The sequence below is a fragment of the Fusarium sambucinum genome, chromosome I (assembly GCF_050947815.1).
Source record: "Fusarium sambucinum isolate potato_lamoka chromosome I, whole genome shotgun sequence".
Taxonomy (NCBI): domain Eukaryota; kingdom Fungi; phylum Ascomycota; class Sordariomycetes; order Hypocreales; family Nectriaceae; genus Fusarium; species Fusarium sambucinum.
The window spans coordinates 6000136-6020539 of NC_139294.1; the positions used below are offsets into that span (position 1 = coordinate 6000136).

The following is a 20404-nucleotide window of genomic DNA, read 5'->3' on the forward strand; positions in this document are numbered from 1 at the left end:
AGGAAACATAGCCTCAATCTTACCAGCATATGCCGCTATTGCTCCACCTATGCAAGAAGGTTCGTAAATCGTCCATCCTTCGCGACTCGTAACCCGTTTAGATAATGCACCTCGTAAGCGGAGACGCGGGAGGACAGAGCTAAAATGTGCCGATCCAGGTGGAGGGTAGCATCAGGACTTTTAGTGAGGCGTAGGGCAACAATAAGACCTGCATCCAAGTGCTTACGAGTTTAGCCGCCAAGACGGTGGTATAAACAAGTACATCCAGTGTAACTCCATTATCGATTCTTTATACCAAGATAGGTCCAACGCTTGTAAATTGGGGGCTGCGCGCCAAGGTGCATTTCAAGGGCTTACTCCATGGAGGTTTGTACGCCGGTAAGATCTCAAAACAGTCGTACGCGGCGCCGGCAATCATTTTCACGTATAGAAAATAAGGGTATATCTGATCACCTCCTCAGTAAGGTGACCCGAAAGCTCTTGCCTAATCTCTTTATCGTTCTCATATACGAAATTACTAAACATCTATAACTAAACAACCATGATCAACGACACTGGCCTAGAGGCGATTAAACAAAATGGCCATGCTTCAACCAATGGCTTTCATTCCTTTGAGACTAATGGGGATACGACAGTCGATGGAGACTCTACCAACACACTTCCTGCTGAGCCCATTGCCATTTGTGGTATGTCGGTTCGTCTCCCAGGTGGTTTGCATTCACCACAAGACCTCTGGGAATTCTTGGTATCCAAAGGTGATGCCCACGGCCCAGTACCCGAGTCAAGGTACAATGCCTCCTCCTACTGGTCTGAAACCATGAAACCCGGGACAGTCAAGACACAGTACGGCTACTTTCTAGATGAAAGCATCGACATCGCCAGCGTCGACACATCGTTCTTCACTATGCGCAAAGCTGAAGTTGAACGCGCTGATCCACAGCAGCGTCAGATGCTAGAAGTTGCGCGAGAGTGCCTCGAGGATGCAGGCGAGTTTGACTGGAAAGGTAGACCCATCGGCTGCTTCATGGGTAGCTTTGGTGAGGACTGGGTAGAGATGTTTGCCAAAGAGGCTCAACAGTATGGACTATACCGAGTTATGGGCTACGGTGATTTCATGCTGTCGAACCGAGTCTCATACGAACTAGATCTCATAGGTCCAAGGTAGGCAAAATTCCTCTATCTCGCAATTGTGTCAGTCAATAACAATGTCTCAGTCAGGTGGTCCGCACAGGGTGCTCAGCGTCTCTCGTCGCTCTCCATGAAGCATGCCTTGCGCTGTCTCGTGGTGATTGTGAAGGCGCTATTGTTGGTGGTGCTAATCTCATCATGGCACCTGGAATGACTGTGGCAATGACCGAGCAGGGCGTTCTCTCACCCGACGGTTCATGCAAAACATTTTCAGCTGATGCTAATGGCTATGCTCGAGGAGAGGCAATCTCTGCCATTTTCGTCAAACCTCTACGCAATGCAATCCGCGATGCAAATCCCGTCCGAGCAGTCATTCGGTCTACAGCCTCCAACAGTGACGGCAGAGGTACAGCTGGAGGCATACAAGTACCCAACGACATTGCTCAAGAGACCTTGATTAGAAGAGCTTACAAGATGGCCGGCATCAATGACTACTCTCAGACAGCATTTATTGAGTGCCACGGCACTGGAACAGCTATTGGAGATCCGATCGAGACCAAGGCTGTAGGTCGAGTATTTGGCCCGTCCGGAGGTGTCTTTATTGGGTCAGTGAAGCCAAATCTTGGCCACTCTGAGGGCGCTTCAGGTCTTACATCACTGATCAAAGCCGTTCTGGCCTTGGAGAATCGTACAATTCCACCCAACATCAAACTCAACCAACCGAACCCAGACATTCCCTGGACATCCTGCGGGCTATCAGTTCCCACGGAGCCCACACCATGGCCTTCGTCAAAGCATGAGCGCATCAGTGTCAACTCCTTTGGCATTGGTGGCACCAATGCTCATGTGATTCTTGATTCCGCCCGCAGCTTCAAGATCGCTCCTCCTGTGGAACGCGCGACCACATCACCACAATTGCTAGTATTCTCCGCAAACGGTGCGGATTCACTTCGACAGATGATCACTAACTACGAAAACTATGCCGAGAAGAACCCAGAAAAGGTGGATGATCTTGCATTCACACTGGGACACAAGCGCGAGTATCTGCCACATAGAGCATTTGGTGTCGCCAGCCCTCTTGGTCCTCTCACACTTTCACCACCGTCCAAAGTAGGAAACAAGCCCAACATAGTTATGGTCTTTACTGGTCAAGGCGCTCAATGGCCACAGATGGGAAGAGAATTGATGCATAGCTCATTTCCTACTTTTAGACAAACCATCGCTGCCTTGGACGCTCATCTCCAATCTCTTGAAGACGGACCAGATTGGACTATCGAGGAGGAGCTACAGAAACCTCCCAAAACGAGCAGACTCAGTTCGGCTGAGTTATCGCAGCCCCTCTGCACTGCACTGCAAGTTGCCTTGGTTGATACCCTCGCTTCTGTTGGTGTCAGTCCCGAGGCTGTGGTAGGTCATTCCAGTGGCGAGGTTGCTGGTGCCTATGCAGCTGGCGCCATCACAGCCACGGAAGCCATTACAATCGCCTTTTACCGTGGCCTTGCCACCAAGTGTCAAACCAAGCCTGGATCAATGGCCGCCATTGGAATGGGTGCTGGGGACGTTGAGCAGTACTTGCAGTCGGGCGTCGTTATTGCCTGCGAGAACTCCCCAAGCAACATCACTATCGCTGGTGATACTGAAGCGGTAGAGTCGACAATTGAAGTGATCAAAGTTTCGAAGCCTGATGTGATGGCGCGATTACTGCAAGTCGACATGGCATACCATTCCCATCACATGAAAGAGATAGGTGATGATTACTTTGCCCTTATGCAAGACAAAATCTCGCCTAAAAAGCCCACCAAGTTGTTCTACAGCAGCGTTACAGGGAACACACTCACTGAAAGCCACCAATTCGGCCCACGCTACTGGCAAACCAACATGGAGTCCAGAGTCCGCTTCAGTCCCGCTGTTTCAGAAATCATCAATCATGGAACCATCAAGAATGCACTCTTCTTGGAGGTTGGACCCCATTCTGCACTTGCTGGCCCGTTGCGACAAATTCAGGCACATCTTTCTAGTTCATTCCCTTACGTCTCAGTTCTTACTCGCCATAAGAACGACGTTGAATGCTTCCTTTCATGCGCTGGCAGTCTCTTTAACCTCAACGCTCGCGTTGATCTGACCAAGGTCATTGCTAAAGGCACCGTATTGCCTGACTTACCCAGATACCCTTGGAATCATTCTGAGAGACATTGGTACGAATCAAGGCTGACCAACGAGTGGAGACATCGCGAGCACAAACATCATGACTTGCTGGGTATTCGCGTTCCAGAGAGTACCGACTCTAACATCCTTTTCCGGAACCTATTTCATCTTGATAACGCTCCTTGGATCCGCGACCACATGGTTGGAGATGATATTATTTTCCCGTTTGCTGGCTATGCTGGCATGATTGGTGAGGCCATCAGACAATTGACCCACGTCGACGAAGGCTTCAAGTTGAGGGCTGTCAGGGTCAGTACGGCTTTGGTCCTGACCGAGGGCAAGCCTGTAGAAATAATGTCTACACTTCGGCGTAAGCGCTTGACCGACTCTCTCGACAGTGAATGGTGGGAGTTCACAATCGCATCATACAACGGCACGTCATGGACGAAACATTGCTCTGGTGAAGCCACATCACAGGGCGAGAGACTTGCGACAACAGGAAAAAAGAAGCCTTTCTTGCGTAAAGTAGACATTGGTCGCTGTTACGAATCTTTGGCTAGGTCTGGATTGAACTTTGGACCAGAGTTCCAACGACTTGGCGAGATCCGCTCAAACACAGTGGAACAAAAGGCACAGTCAAGAGTCTTGAGCAAGTCAGGCGAAGAGGTTAGCTATCATCTCCATCCGACCATCATTGACGCGTCACTGCAACTTCTTAGTGTCGCTGTGTCGAGAGGATTTGCCGACCGATTTGACAAAACAATGGTACCCACTCATATTGATGAAATGTGCATCTATCGACCATCTATCACCAACTCATTCCACATCAGAGCAAACGCATCTTACACGTCCACAGGCTCTGTTGCGGGCGGCGGCCAGATTGTCGATGCCGAAGGCCAGTTGGTACTCTCAACCTCTGGCATCAAGCTCACCACTGTTGGAGATCAAAATGGAGGCAAGCCCGTCGAACCAACTGCCCGATCAGAATGGGCTCCCCACATTGACTTTCTCGATCCGAAGACTCTCATCAAGCCCGCAATTGATCGCAGTGAGCATATGCCTGATCTTACACGGCTATCTCACTTATGCATGGCGCACACGAAGCATAACATTGCTAAGCTGGACACCACCATTGAGCACATGCACAGATACAAGGCGTGGATTGACCGCCAGATCAAGATTGATGACATTGGGAGTCTCGAGTCTCTGAGCGATGATGAACTCGAATCGCAGATCAACGGCCTAATGGAAGAATTGAAGCAAACTTCGGCAAAGGACGCTGCCATCGCTGTCGAGAAAATATTTGCCAATGCTTCTAGTATCTTTACTGGTAGTAAGGAACCTCTTGACATACTGTTGTCCGACGGTACCTTGAACAAACTGTACACATTCATGGACAACTGCAACGAATCTGAACTATTCACGCATTTGGCCCATAGCAAGCCTAATCTACGTGTCCTTGAGATTGGTGCTGGAACTGGTGGGTCAACGTCTCAAGTCTTGAAGTACTTGGCTCCAGTTGGCAAAGTGTTATTCTCAAACTACACCTATACCGACATCTCGTCGGGCTTCTTTGAGAACGCTAAGAAGCGTTTCAAAGACTTTCCCAACATGGAGTTTGCGACATTGGATATCAGTCGGGATACTGACGGGCAAGGATTCGATGGGCGTGAGTACGACCTCATCTTGGCGACTAACGTCATTCACGCTACCAAGTCAATCAACGAAAGCTTGAAGAATGTCCGAAAGCTTCTCAATTGCGATGGAAGATTATTACTCCACGAGCTCACACCAACTTCGAAATGGATCAACTACATCTTTGGGACCCTGCCAGGATGGTGGTACGGCGAGGCAGACGGTCGGTCTCATGAGCCATACATCTCTGTCGAGCGTTGGGGAGCAGAGTTGCAGGCTGCTGGTTTCGAGACCCCAGATGCAGCTGTACTTGACACAGCGGAGCCTAACCACTTGAACGCCATGATTCTCTCTAGACCAGCCATCAAAATGGATACGGACAGGCATGTCGAGCTATTGACCATGTCCGATGTTGAGACCAAGGGACAAGAGACACTCCGTCAAAGTTTAGAGAAACGGGGTTACTCTGTCCATCGAAGAGGAATCTTTGACCAGTCAGCTCCTACTGGATACAGCATTATTGCACTTCTTGACGAAGATGAGCCTTTCTTTGGGGACATCAACAGCGAAAGATTTGACGTTTTCAAAGTTTTGACAAGCAGCCTGAAAGACACCAGTCTCCTTTGGATCACCCATGTTTCGCAAATGGAGTGCTTGGACCCTCGCTTCGGCCAGATCTTGGGTATATCTCGAGCTCTCCGATCTGAGATGCTGTTGGAATTTGGCACTTGCGAAGTCGACGACGTGACAGTATCATCGGAAAGGATCGTTGACGTGTTTGAGAGGTTCCAAACACGAAAAGAGGACGAGACTCTCAAACCCGATTACGAATATGCGATCGTCAACAACACCGTCCATGTCGGGCGCATCTATCCATTCTCAGCCCAGGATAATCTGTTGGTGTCTGGGGAAGAGGATCCAGTAGCGCTTCGAACAAGCAAGCCTGGCAGGCTTGACGCCCTTCACTGGGCGAGCTACGAGTCACCCACACTAACTGGTGATGATGTCGATATCAGAGTGCAAGCTGCGGGTCTAAACTTCAAAGTGAGTTCTCTTATCTGCTTTCACTGGACTTTGTGTTAACCGATATTCCAGGATGTCTTATGTGCCATGGGTATTGTCGACGGCGGCAACGGCTTCGGTCTTGAGGGTGCTGGTGTTGTCAATCGTGTCGGGCCAAACGTCAAGGACCTAAAGGCCGGTGATCGTGTTCTTTTCATCGCTCATGACTCGTTCGCCACTCATGTTGTCATGTCGGAGAACCTCTGCGAGAGAATTCCTGACGATCTGAGCTACGAAGACGCAGCAACAATGCCTTGTGTGTTTGCAACATCATATCACTCAATCTTCAACATGGGAAATCTCAAGAAAGGACAGGTACGTTATGATACCTTCGACGTTTGGGAACGATGCTAACCCTGTCAGTCCATACTGATTCACAGCGCTTGTGGCGGTGTCGGTATCGCTACTATACAACTGGCCCAGATGGTTGGCGCAAAGGTCTATGCAACCGTAAGCAGCGAGGAGAAGATCAAATATCTCGAAGACAACTTTGGACTAGATCGTTCATGCATTTTCAACTCTCGCGATGACTCATTTGTCGAGCGAATTATGCATGAAACTGGTGGCGAGGGTGTTGACTTGGCGCTCAACTCCCTATCTGGCGAGCTTCTACACGCTACCTGGAAGTGTATTGCGGAGTTCGGTCGGATGGTAGAGATTGGGAAACGAGACTTGATTGGGTCTGGCAAACTTGACATGTCCCCTTTCCTGGATAACCGTACCTACTCTTGTGTCGACCTTGATCAACTTTGTTTCAAGAGAGAACTGATCGCAAAAGAGTGAGTGAAAACAACCGCTTCTTCTGATCGACGACTGACTTTCTTTACAGGCTTCTCAAGGATGTCATTAGACTCTATAAAGACGGACACATCCAACCCATTCGCCCCATTAAAGTCTACCTCCCTGACAAAATCCTTGACAGCTTCAGGTACATGCAGCAGGGCGTTCATCTTGGCAAAATTGTAGTCTCCATGGACATAACAGCCGGGCCCAGCTTGGAAGCCGAACCTCGAAAGCTACCAGTCACGCTGGATGCAACGGCTTCATACCTGCTTGTGGGTGGGCTCGGAGGCTTAGGTCGATCCATCTCCAGATGGCTGGTTCAGCGAGGGGCTCGTCACCTCATTTATCTCTCCCGTAGTGCGGGAACGAACGAGAAGCACCTCGATCTACAGCAAGAACTCGAAAGTCTTGGGTGCAAGGTAGACTTTGTTCAGGGCAGCATCAACAACTTTGATGACGTTACTACTGCGGTTGCACGGGCTGATGGTCGCCTAGAGGGAGTTTTACAAATGTCCATGGTTCTCGCAGATCAGAGCTTTTCGAGGATGACTATGGATGAATGGAACACCGCTGTCGACCCCAAGATTCAGGGCACTTGGAACTTGCACAAAGCGACCATTTCCGCTGATGCAGACCTCGACTTCTTTATCCTTTTCAGTTCGCTTTCTGGTGTCATTGGACAGCCTGGACAGGTGAACTACGCCGGTGCAAACACCTTCCTCGATGCCTTTTCCAACTATCGAAAGAGCCTGGGTTTACCAGCTTGTTCTATCGACATTGGAGCAGTGGAAGAGGTTGGATACTTGGCCGAAAACCAGTCCATCATGCAGAAACTTAAAGTAACTGGCTTTAATGGCACTGTGTCAGAGCACGAATTTCTCGATGCACTCGGTGTAGCAATGGCGAAGACTTCTGACAACTTTTGTCTTGGATTCCGACCCGACGTTTCCCTCAGCGATCCTTCCAATCGCTCTCTTTGGAAGAAAGACATTAGAATGGCTGCCTTTCACAATAATGGAGGTGCTACAGAGGCCTCTACAGGTGCAACAAATGATGAGCTCAAGTCCTTCATCTCGAGAGCTAAACAAGACCCTTCAATCTTGAAGCAGGAGGAGTCATCTCGCTTGCTCGCCCGAGAAATTGGTAAAAAGGTGTATGGTCTCTTACTCAAACCCGTGGAGGACTTACAAACAGCCTCTTCTCTCTCCGACTTGGGAATGGATTCGCTGGTAGCAATTGAAGTGCGACAATGGTGGAAGACTGTTTTCCAATTCGACATTAGCGTACTTGAGATGATGGCAATGGGTAGTCTTGATATGCTTGGAGCCCATGCCGCCAGAGGTTTACAGCACGTCTTTGGAAGCGCATAGTGCATTTTGACAAAATAACAGCAGTCATAAATACGATTCATGTTTCTCAAAACTTTATCCCAAGAGTGATAGTGGCCGAAGATCAGACAATTGCTCTGAACCTATCTGCCTTTGTTTCGGCATTTAAAACGACTGTTATAGACCACAAGATTGCTCAACCTGTTATTGTATTCGAATTCGTCAATAAAGCAACGCAATAGTCTCTTTGTGGATAGAACTATTAGTGAAGAGAACAGTGAATAATTACCCCAGGTCCGCATGCCCCAGGCTTTAGTGCCATCGGTAGTGACGAACAGGGTGTGGTTCACAGTAGTCCAGCCCAAGATGAACATCCAGCCTTCACAAGTGTCACAAATATGCATGTAGTCACTGATTCCCTTGGGGTCCTGAATGGTCTCATCACCCCATGGAAGAACTCGTAGGCCACCTGCAGAGCCTAAGATCACAGGAGCTTCGTAAAATGCTACAGCCTTCTCTTTCTTGAGCTTGCCGTGCTTATCCAGAGCAAAAGCAGCGACATATCCGTTGGCTTCGGTGTTGTTCCAGCTGCGAGTACTAGTAAACAGATACTTCCCATCTCGGGACATCTGGACAGTATTGCTGCGGAACGTGTAGGTGTCTCGTACATCTACCAATTACTTGTTAGTTATATCTTGATATACCACAGATGAGCTTATCTTACCATCGGGAATGGCACTGCTCCGCTGAATATGCTCAAGTTGAGTGTCATGGACATTGTAAACGTCTAGCCTTTGGTCTGAAGGGTTAGTACAATTGTTCGCGATACCCTTGGCTTATTACTTACTGTGCTCAGTCATCTACCCTTCAATTAGCGGTTATTCAATAACTGTGTCTCGATCCAATCGCCACTTACCACGTATAGAAGATTTCCGTCTTTGCTGGAGAGGGAGTTACGGGGACCATTACCCTCAGAGGGGCTAAGGTTGATGGACAAAGGAGTAGCGGTACCATTTTCGGCAACGTCGTACATGAAAATTGAGTTCATACCCCCGTGGACCTTGCTAGGTGCAAAATACGCGAGAGAAAGCCGAATACTTACAAGTGAGGAACAAAGCCATTGCGATTGACGTTCAAAAGCATGAGCACCATAAAGCTGTGCGTGTTAATCAGTGACCAGGGTGGCAGTAGTATGAGAGTAGCTTACCACAGCCGCGCGAGTCTTGTTAACATTTTTTATCTCCTCTTTTGGCACCATGTAGAGCTCATCAACCATTTCGCCGAGTTCTCCATTCTCAATGAAGACATGGATGTGAGCAGTTGAGCCGCCAGAAGAGAAAGCCAGGTTACCATCGTCGGAGATGTAACAAGATGAAGAGGCTGTTCTACGTTAGAAGCTGATTTGCTGTCATTTAGGCTTTAACTAACTGACATTAACAGTACCAAGATAAGTGAACTGGTAGTTCTCGTCGACTGACCAAGAAAAGAGTTGAGGAGGCTCACTCATAGCAGTAGCATAGACCCTGTCCTTGGCGGCATTGCTGGTGACAAACTGATGAAGACCGAAACCAGGAACAGTAGAGTTCAGAGTCAAAGTTAGAGCAACAGTATCGAAAGCAAGAAGAAAGAGAGTGGTGTTGGTGTAAGACCCAGTCAACAAGTGGTGAAGGGTGTTTCCCACAGAGCTTGCAAACTCAAGAGCAGGCATATTGAATTGAATGTTTTGTTAATGTTAATTAGGTCGTCGCCTTGCCTCATCTATCTGGCAACACAGCCAAGCTCCTATGTTATCTGTAGTTTCGGCTACAAATTACCCCGGGTTCTTTCTTCTTGACCCGATTTCGCTATCTCCACAACCAACAATTGACCCCCGACATTCCCCGCGTTTGTCATTACTGGACAAATACTCACCGTTCATTGCTGGACTTTCGCAGATTTGAACAACGGTTCAATGATCGGCAATTCTAGTTGTGGACTGGACTGAGGATTGTCGGGCATTCAGCGCGGGGAATGGCCGAGAACGCTAACGTGACCTTTTACGTACGATTGTCACATACAAATTACCAGCATATAGGTTGGGCCATAAATAGGACCTTCCATGGGGCCGAGAAAGAATTGCCATACTAGATGCAGTTTTGAATTCATGTACTATAACCGGATAGTAGAATACAAACGCAGCGTTAATCGAATACGTATAGATGTAGAAACACAATCTCTGACCTCTCCTATAACATTGCGGAATTCCAGTCCATAATCGTAGCATCACAACTTCCCAAACTTGCACAAGACACTGCCATCGATGCCTTCTCTGTCTACATGCTCTCTCTAGTCGTGGTAAATTCCCCACTTCATGTCCACTCTCGAGTCCAACCAGCCCTTACAACTCATTACACCCTCAGCGCCAACCCTGCCTTTCCACTGAAATTTCTTGATAGAATCATTAATGAGATCAATAACATCCTGGTTACCAATCGTAGCTCTGTTGATCTGTGTCTTTGCTCCTTGGATACCAAAAGCACAAGTTCCATACTGGAGCTGCTGGTGGTGCTCGCCGCCAGCACCTACTTTCCATGAACCGCCTTTGGCAATGTTTCTGGCGATTCTTCGGCAATCTTTGACGAGTGGGGATCCACGGCTTGATCTGTTGACAAAGGTGGATTTGCCACAATAGTCATTTTTGGCGCGCTTGTCAAGAGTCGCGGATTCCGGGACAGGCGAGGCTACAATGAAGCCTGCCATGAGGATAGTGATGATGCTAGTGTCAAAGCGCATCTTGATGAGATATTGTTCAGAGAGTAAGGACGTGAGCAGTGAATAGAGATGGAGGTATAGGGGGTAAGATGAGGAGCTGGTGAGTGATTGTTGAGAGATTGAGTGGGAACATCATGAGCTTAAATAGTTGCAAAGTACATTGGCTCACAGTCTGAAATTCAAGCGTCATATATAATTTGCAAGTTGACTGTGACCTGATACATCCAAGTTACCACCATTATGAGTCAAGAGAATCAAGTACATAAAATCACTCCGCCTCAGAGGTTGCGTAACTTGTTCGGAAGGCTTATTCCTTCTTGATTCCTAGCGCGTTTATGTCGGTTTTTTGGTGGTGGTACATGGGCGGGTAGGCAAGTAACAGGTCATGGGTGATCCCGCAGATTGTAAGAACATGCCAACCTTATTCGCTGTCAGATATCTTGATGTAATCATAGCTGAATATTTGTGGCGTTGGCTACGTGGAATCCTCAAGCAGGCTGCCGGGCAGATGTGTGAGCTGAGGGCCTCTGGACCGGAACATGAGGGACGGTGAATAACTGCGCCTCCACGAGGCCAGACCCCTACCTTTGCTACATGCTCATTTGCTATCTTCCTTGTTATTTTATGGGCTGTGTGCGCTTATTTAGTTTACCGGCTGCAGTTCCAAAATATCGAATGCTGCCGTGTGCGTTGTGCAATACAACTTCTAGGACTCGACTGTACGAGTGCTTGGCAGCCCCCATTGTGGCATTGCTACTATTGTTTCGCCTTTGTTGTGTTCTATTCTCAAATATCTTGTATGTTCTTATCATGGCGCTGGTCTACGTCATGTCTTCGTGTAACCTCCATATGTACCAGACTGGGGGAGGCGCTCTCTTGCAGACTCAATACCATTCCTTCTGAGCCCCGAACACGATTTCTGTCAGGCTGAGTACAAATGGGACATTTCCACGAGTAAATCCATGAAACTCTTAAATTCAATCACACCAAACACTAACGGAAAAGATCATCCCTTCACTAGTAAGTGGGCGCGCCCCTTGGAGGGCTAATGTCACATTTTGTTGTCTGGTCGATTGTACATCAACGGAGCCACACTTCTTATTATATTATTTTTTTATAATCCTTAAGCTTTTGCCTAAGCCTTCTTAATTTTCTCTAGGTTTTTAATAAAGGTTAATTTATCTATATAGATTAAATTTTTAATAATAATTAAATCTAAGGTTCTCTTAAAATAAGGTTTTTTCTATAATATAACTCTTTTAATATAAACCTTATAATAAAGGTTATAAAGGAAGCTTCTATTATACTAAAGACAGCAGTAACTTCTTCCTCTTATAACTTAATATATACTAGTATTAATAAAGACGCTAGAGGCTATTATATGCAGGTATATATACTAGCTTATAGGTCTTAAGCCTTTTAATTTAAGATTTACTTTTATATTAATTAAAAAATTATTTTCCTTTTTATTATTATAATTATAATTACTACTTATAATTTATAATATATAATAATAGCTATAGCTATAAGAGGTATTAAGAGCTATTAATCTTTATTTATATTTAATTATTTATATTAATATACCTTATTTTTAATAACCTTTAAGGAAAAACTAAAAAAATAATTTTAAGGACTTAAATATTAGCTTTATAAATTTAAGCCTTAGCTTAATTAAATAACTAATTATTATATATTCCTATATATTAATATAGACTTATTTTAATATAATCTTTCTATATTACTATAATATACCTTTAATTATTAAGAACTTTACTTTATAATTAACCTTTATATATAATTAATAAAAGAAAAGGCCTTTTAATTTAGCTTTACTTTTTAAAGGTAAATAATAATATAGCCCTAGTTTTAATTCTAAAGAATTAAAGTATTTAATATTATTTTATAATCTAAGTATAAGCTTATATATTAATTAATAAAGATAGCTAAATATTATTAAGGTTAAAAAAAAAGTTATTCATAGAGTAATTATAATTAATAGTAATACCTCTGCTCTTTAAATATATAAACTAAAGGGCTATAGCCTTTAATCCTTTAATTATATTAAGAAACTATAAATATTTATTTTAATAAAAATATTAAATATAATTATTACTTATAAGGCTTTAATAAGGCTTAATTTCTAAAAATAGTAAAATTATATAATAAGAATTCTTTATATTTAACTTTTACTTAAAAAAGAAAGAATATTATTTAATTTAAAGAGTATAGCTCTCTTTTATAATTTAATTACTTAAGCCTTTATCCTTTAATTAAAAAAGCTAGCTATAAAACCTAATAAGATTCTTATTATTTTAATAAGGATATATTTAATATATCTATTATAATTTAATAAACTATAGCTATTAATTTACTCTTAGGATTTTACCTTTAATTATTAAACTTATTAAACTTCTTAATTAATAATAATATTATTATTAAAAAAGAAAACTTTAAAACTCCTTAAGGAAATATATACTAAAGTCTATATCCTAATATTTTTACTTTATTACTATTATACTTAATAGTATAATTCTTAGATAATTTCTTAATAAATAAAACCTAATTAATATAACCTAGGTTAATATATTTTAAAGGAGAAAATATTATACTTTCTATATATAATTATTAATAACTTAATTAATAATAATTTTCCTTATATAATTTAAATAAGGATTTTAAGGTTATTAAGTTTATTTTATAAGAAAAATAAAAGATAATAGGCTAAGGAATTTAATTTTATTATTTAATAAATAAATACTATAATAATATAGTTATAGAAACTATAACTATATAGGACTATAATATTATAATATATATTTAATAGATAATTTTATAAAATATTAATATAAGCCTATTAGCCTTTTTACTAATATTATTTAAATAAGCTTAACTATTCTATTTAAAGTATTTACTATAATAATATAAAGAAATTATAGAATCTTTTAAGTTATACCTTATAATATAAAGTAATTAAGCTATATTAAAGACTATATATTATTTTAACCTTAAATTTAATCCTAGAATTATTTAATAGCCTATTTAACCTAAATAATTTAATTTTCCTAGTTTAAATAAGTTAAACTCTTATAGACTATAAATAATATAAGAGATAAGCTATAGACTAAGCCTTACTTAAAATATTTAGCTATTTTAAGAATAAAGCTATATTTTTAAGATATAATAAAATAGTTAGCCCTCTATATACTAAGGTATTTATAAAATAACTATAGTAAGTAATATAACTATAAGTAATATCTCTAAGAAGATTAAAAAGGAAAACCTATTAATCTTTAATTTAAATTACTTTAATAATTAATATAACTAAGGTTTTATTATTATATTAAGAGGTAAATATATTTATATAGATATTTTTATATTTAAAGAATACCTATTAATATTTAAATACTATAGAGACAATTATCTTATTAATTATTACCTTTTAATCCTTATTAGTAAAGCTTATATCTAGCTAATATCTAAAATAAATAATATTAAAAAGGAATAATTCTTAAATATACATATTATTAAATTTATTTAAATAATTATATCTTAATTTAAATAACTTAATAATAAGTTATAAAATACTTTATATTTTAATCTATATACTTTATAATTTACTTATAAGAAAATTATATTAATATAATAAACTTAGTATAAAGTAAACCTAGTAAAATAACTAGGATATATTAATAAGATCTCTATTCTCTTTATTATTTTCTTTATAATTAAGCTTAAAGTTATATATTTCTTTTTTTACGTAAATAAGAATATTAAGTTAATAGATTTTATTTATAACTATAAGAATTAATAAGAAGCTATTAAAAAGACTATTAATTAAGATACTTTAAAGTTTATTTTTAATTATAATTAATAATATAAAAATAATTCTAATAGAAATAGATAATATAATAATAAATAAAGCAGGGATAATTATTAAAAAGACTTTTATTATTCTAATAAATATTATAATAGCTAATAATAAGATAATAAAAGCAGAGATTAAAACTATAATAGCTAATATAGGCATAGAAGTTCTTAAGATAATTAAAATATAAATAACTATATATAAAATAATTAAAATAACTAATTATAGGAAAAAGACTATATTTAAGAGGAAAAGAAAGTATATTTTAAGAAAATATATTTAATATTAATTAATATTATACCTAGTCTAGATAATAATATCCCTAAAGATAATAGCTATTCTATAAATAGTAGCCTTTTTATTAGCTTTAAAGCCTCCTAGGAAGCCTATTTAAGTTTTATAACTATAGAGAAACTACTATTAAATAATACTTATAATAATACCTTCTTTATAATTAATATTATAAAAGTATATAATTATAAGACTTATAAATAAACCTTTATAATATAAAGCTTACTCTAGGAATACTTATAATCTAAGGGATATATTTTAAAGAAATAGCTATTAAGTAAGAATATACTTATAAAGATTAAATAATATATTTATTATTATTAAGACTTCTTATCTTATAATAAGCTTTATTAATATATATATTAAGGATATAATTCTACTGCTATAAAATAATAATAAAATAATATAACCTTAATAAATAACTAAATATATACTGCTTTAACTATAGCTTATATACTTATTTTATATAAAATAGATAGAAACTATACTTATTTATAATTCCTAGCTTAAGGATCTCTCTCTAGACTCTTAATAACTATTTATATAGATATAAGGTATAGTAAATTTATAATTAACTATAACTAGCTTTAAATATTAAACTATTTAATTAAAAAGAAAAAACTAATATATATATATAGAATTAATAATAAAATTAATAAACCTTATAATAAATAAGTTATTTTTACCTTTTATATAAATAGAGTTTAATATAATAAAAGTAATACTAGGCCTATAAAGTTTAAATATAAAGCCTAGGTTTAAAATAAAATGCCTTTATCTTTATTAACTGCCTTATTAGGCAATAGATAAATAGTCCTTTATAGGGTTAATATAATAAATACTACTTACTATCTAGACTATATTATATTTAAAGACTTTTATATCTTTTTCTAAGTAATTTAATTAGCTTAAAAAATAAACTAATAAATATAGACTATATAAGCTATAATTATCTTAACTAATTAATTATAATTTATTTTTACTTTATAGAAAAAAGTTTTTAAAAGATAATTATATATATTTTATAAATCTTTTTTTATTATTATTAATAGTTTAATAAATACTAATAGCCTTTTTAATATTATAATTACTAATAATACTAATAAGGATATTTATATCTCTTAGAAATAGAAACTAGGTAATTTAAAAGAATATAAATCTTAATAATTATATTTAATAATTAACTAGAAAGCTATATTTATAGCCTTTATTATAATTAATATAGCTAAGTATTTAAATAGCTTTAATAAAGAACCTATTTAAAGATTATAAATAATTATATAAATAAGCCTATTAAGTAATTTTATTTTTACTTTAGCCTTAAAAGCTATAGCTATTAAAGCTATTATTCCTAGAATTCTTAAGTATATAATATTAAAGTTTACTAAGTATATAGTATTAAAGTTTATTAAATACTTTAAAATTATTACTTTAAGTATTTTAAATATTATAATAATAAATATTATTAAAGCCTATTATTAATAGAATAAATAGGAATAATAACTATTTATAGCCTTTATAGACTTATTAAGTAATAAACTATAAATACCTAGAGAAGATAATAATAAAACCCTTTACTTAATAAAAAAAGTAATAAGATATTATAAATTCCCTTATAAAATTTAAGTATAATAATAACTAAACCTTTTAAAGATTATAACTATAAATAGAGTATATATTTATAATAACTTAATATTATTTATAGTAAATAGTATTAAATTAGTTAAGGATTTTACTAATATTTAAAAAGATATTAAATTAATTAAAGTTAATAAAATAAATAAAATAATAATATTATTAATAAAACATTAATATAAATATAAAGTCTTTTAATACTTTTATACTTATAAAATAAAAGATAAGAAGTTTATTAATAAAACCTTTAATAAATTATATTAATAAGGATAAATAGAATAAGTCTATTAACTTATACCTTTTTTAGCTTTTATTTTTATAGTTTAGAGAATTATAAATAAAAAATAGAAAGGATATATAATTATAAATCTCTGCGCTATAAATAAAGTTATTATACTTAATTACTATTTATTATTAAGATAAGAAAATATTATAAATACTTTTTAAAGAGCTACTTATATTTTAGCTATTAATATATTAACTTATTTTTATTAATTTAAAGTTAAAGTAAAATATAAAGACTGCTTTATTATTATTAGTTATTATAAACTTAAATAATTAATAATAGCCTTAATAGGTTTTTATAATTTATTAGCCTATATATAATAATATATAGATTACTTGCTTTATTTATATTAATCCTTTTACTATATATTTATTAATAATATTATTATTTATTTTTATTTTATTAATAAATACTTAAAATACTTAAAAGTACTATTTTCTCTATTTAAAACTAAGAATTGTATTATTTCTCTTAAAAAGAGCTAATTAAAATACTTAAATATATAAATACTTAGATTTAAAGTTAATATATTAGGGTTATTAACTACATTAAAAAAAGTAGCTATATTTATAGCCTTAAAGTTCTTAAAGTAGCTTATTACCCTTAAATAATATATTAATACTATTAGTTATATATAATACTTAATTCCTTATTATATTTAACTTATTAAATTACTTTAGTAATATAAGGTTATTTGCCTTACTTAAGGAAAATAGGATAATAAGATAATTAATAATAATAAAGGTAAATATATTACTTATATTAAAATAACCTTTTATAAATTAATAGCTAAAGAATTAATATTATTTAAGGCTATATAAAATTAAATTATATTTAGTAAAAGGCTATTTTATTTTAATTTAAAAAACTATTTATTTTTATAAATTAATATAAGCTTATAATAAAGGTTTAAAGCTATTATTTATTATATTAAAGATAGGTATATATAAAAGGAGAGAATATATATTCCCTTTAATATTATTCTTTTAATTTATTTCCTAAGTAAAATACTATTTTTAATAGAACTTTAATATAAATTAACTAAGTTAAAAATAGCTTACTTAATATAGGCTATATATTGCCTTAAGCCTTAAATTAGATTAATAAAAGGTTTTTTAATAGTTTTTATTAACTATTTTACTATTAAGCCTATTATTAAGAAAATAATATTAAAAACCTCTAGTTTTAATTAAGCTAATTAATACCTAGTTAATATATTAATTTACCTTTTAGAATATAATTTATATATATTTTATATCTTAAAAAAGAAGAACTTTATTCTTAATATATTAAGTTATTTAAAGGCTATAAAAATTAATATTAATATTAATTAGCTTTATTTTAACTATATAGCCTTAAATAATATCTTAATAGGAATTAAAGCCTTTATAGCCCTAGAGACTAAAATTAAGTTTTTAGTAAAATATATTAAAGATATAAAGTATAAGGTAATTATTAAAATAATTCTATTAAATATTAAGCTAATTACTATTAATAAATTAAATAGTAAAGATATTATAAATACTTTAAAGCTTAATATCCTATTTATTATATAGTAAGGCTTATTATATAACTATAATAATAAAGGAACTTATTACTTTTATATTTTATATAATATAGTTTTAAATATTCTAAGTATAGCTTATAATAATAAATACTACTTTAAAATTAAATAAATAATATAAAAGCTATTAAGAATATCTATATATAACTTATTTAAATATATTAAGAAGTATATTTATAAATATAAAACCTACTATTTTAAATAAATAAACTAATAAAAGAGAATTAAAAACTATATACTTATTTAACTATTTATACTCTTAATATATACTATTATAATAGACTTTATTATTAAATTGCCCTTTATAATATTAATTAAATTACTATAAGCTATAGAAGGCTTTAAGTTATTTAATTAACTTATAATAATAATTTATACTATTAATAAAAAAAGCTTATTAATATTTAGCTATACTATATATATAGCTAAAGACTAAGTAATTATATTATTAAGAATATTCTTATTAATTAACTAGGGATTACTAAAAGTAATTATTTTAAATTAAAATTAATAAATACTTTAAAAATATTTTAATTATAAATTAACTATAATTACTGCTTATTACCTTAAAGTAAATAGTCTTTTTAAATAAAAAAATTAAATAGTTAAAATTATATTATACTTTTATTATATTAAAAACTTAAAAGTTAATTAGAATTATTTATTCTTAAGTTTATAATTTAATTTTAATAGTATATTTAACTCTAAGACTAGAATATCTATATAAGAATATATCTATAGATTTAGACTTAATAATACCCTTTAGCTTTTAAATAATAAAAATGATATCCCTAATCTCTTATTTCTTTAAGAAACTATTTATAAAAATACTTAGTTAATATTTAACTTTATTATAATAAAAAAAAAGAAAAATTATAATAAGAAATATTACCTTATTACCTTAAAAGAGAATAATTATATTTATTTATAACTATATAATAAATATTATCTCCTAGGAAATCCTCCTTATAAATAGTTATAATAAAAAATTAGCCTATTTTAAATTAAATAAATAGTTAATAAGCTAATATATAAGCTTAAGCTACCTTTTAATTAATATATATATCTTATTATATTAATTAATTACCTTATTCTTACTTATACCTATAATTATATTAAAGCTAAACCTAGCCTTATTAAATAAGACCTTAATAGAAATAATTAATATAAAATTAAATTCCTAATAAAATAAGAAATATATAACCTTAAGTAAAATAGTAAATTATTTAAAGGATTTATAATATAATAAAAAGGATAAAGACTTAAATATAATTTATAAGTAAAAATAGTAAATATTAATAAGGAAATTATTATAAAGTATTATACCTTATACCTAGCTAAGTTTAAGAATAATAGAAAATACTATAATAAGTAATAAAAGAAGATTCTTAAGAAGAAATAATATAGAATTCTAAATTAAGAAAGATAAGAAGAGATTATAATTATATATAATAGATATATAAATAATACTAAGGATTATATTACCTCCTTTTAAGGCTAGTATATAATATATATTAGTATTAATAAAGATATTAAAAGCTATTATATATAGGTATATATACTAGCTTATAAGTCTTAAGCCCTTTAGTTTAAGACTTACTTTTATATTAATTAAAAGATTATTCTCTTTTTTACTATTATAATTATAGTTATTACTTATAATTTATAATATAACCTTAGTTAATATTACTTAACTAAGTAAGACTAATTAATTAATTAATTAATCCTAGTCTCTTATTATATATAGCTAACCTATTATAATTCTTATATATAATATTAATTACTATTATTAAGCTAAAGGCTATTGATCCTAATTATTACCTTAATAGCTTATATTCTAATATAATTAAGGATATAATTAAAAGGCTTAAAGATAAAGGCCTTTTATATATAAAAGCTAAGCTTCTTTATATAATAAAGAAAAGGGATAT

At 34.6% G+C, this 20404-nt stretch overlaps 3 protein-coding genes across 3 annotated transcripts; 1 reads left to right on the forward strand and 2 right to left on the reverse strand.

Moving 5' to 3' along the window:
• Positions 1-541: 541 nt before the first annotated feature.
• Positions 542-8123, forward strand: FSST1_004654 (type I polyketide synthase; the record flags this gene model as incomplete). The annotated part of the gene is made up of 5 exons (XM_083230851.1): positions 542-1161; positions 1215-5952; positions 6004-6285; positions 6334-6749; positions 6800-8123. The coding sequence occupies 5 exons, from the start codon at positions 542-544 to the stop codon at positions 8121-8123; spliced, it is 7380 nt and encodes a 2459-aa protein (XP_083088084.1).
• Positions 8124-8224: 101 nt separating this feature from the next.
• FSST1_004655 (Lactonase, 7-bladed beta-propeller-domain-containing protein) lies at positions 8225-9789 on the reverse strand (the record flags this gene model as incomplete). The annotated part of the gene is made up of 6 exons (XM_083230852.1): positions 8225-8751; positions 8806-8880; positions 8929-8941; positions 8998-9237; positions 9289-9461; positions 9510-9789. 6 exons carry the CDS (start codon positions 9787-9789, stop codon positions 8225-8227), a joined length of 1308 nt encoding a protein of 435 aa, XP_083088085.1.
• Positions 9790-10406: 617 nt separating this feature from the next.
• FSST1_004656 (putative necrosis-inducing factor-domain-containing protein) lies at positions 10407-10853 on the reverse strand (the record flags this gene model as incomplete). Its single annotated transcript, XM_083230853.1, has 1 exon — positions 10407-10853. The coding sequence occupies one exon, from the start codon at positions 10851-10853 to the stop codon at positions 10407-10409; it is 447 nt and encodes a 148-aa protein (XP_083088086.1).
• Positions 10854-20404: the final 9551 nt, after the last annotated feature.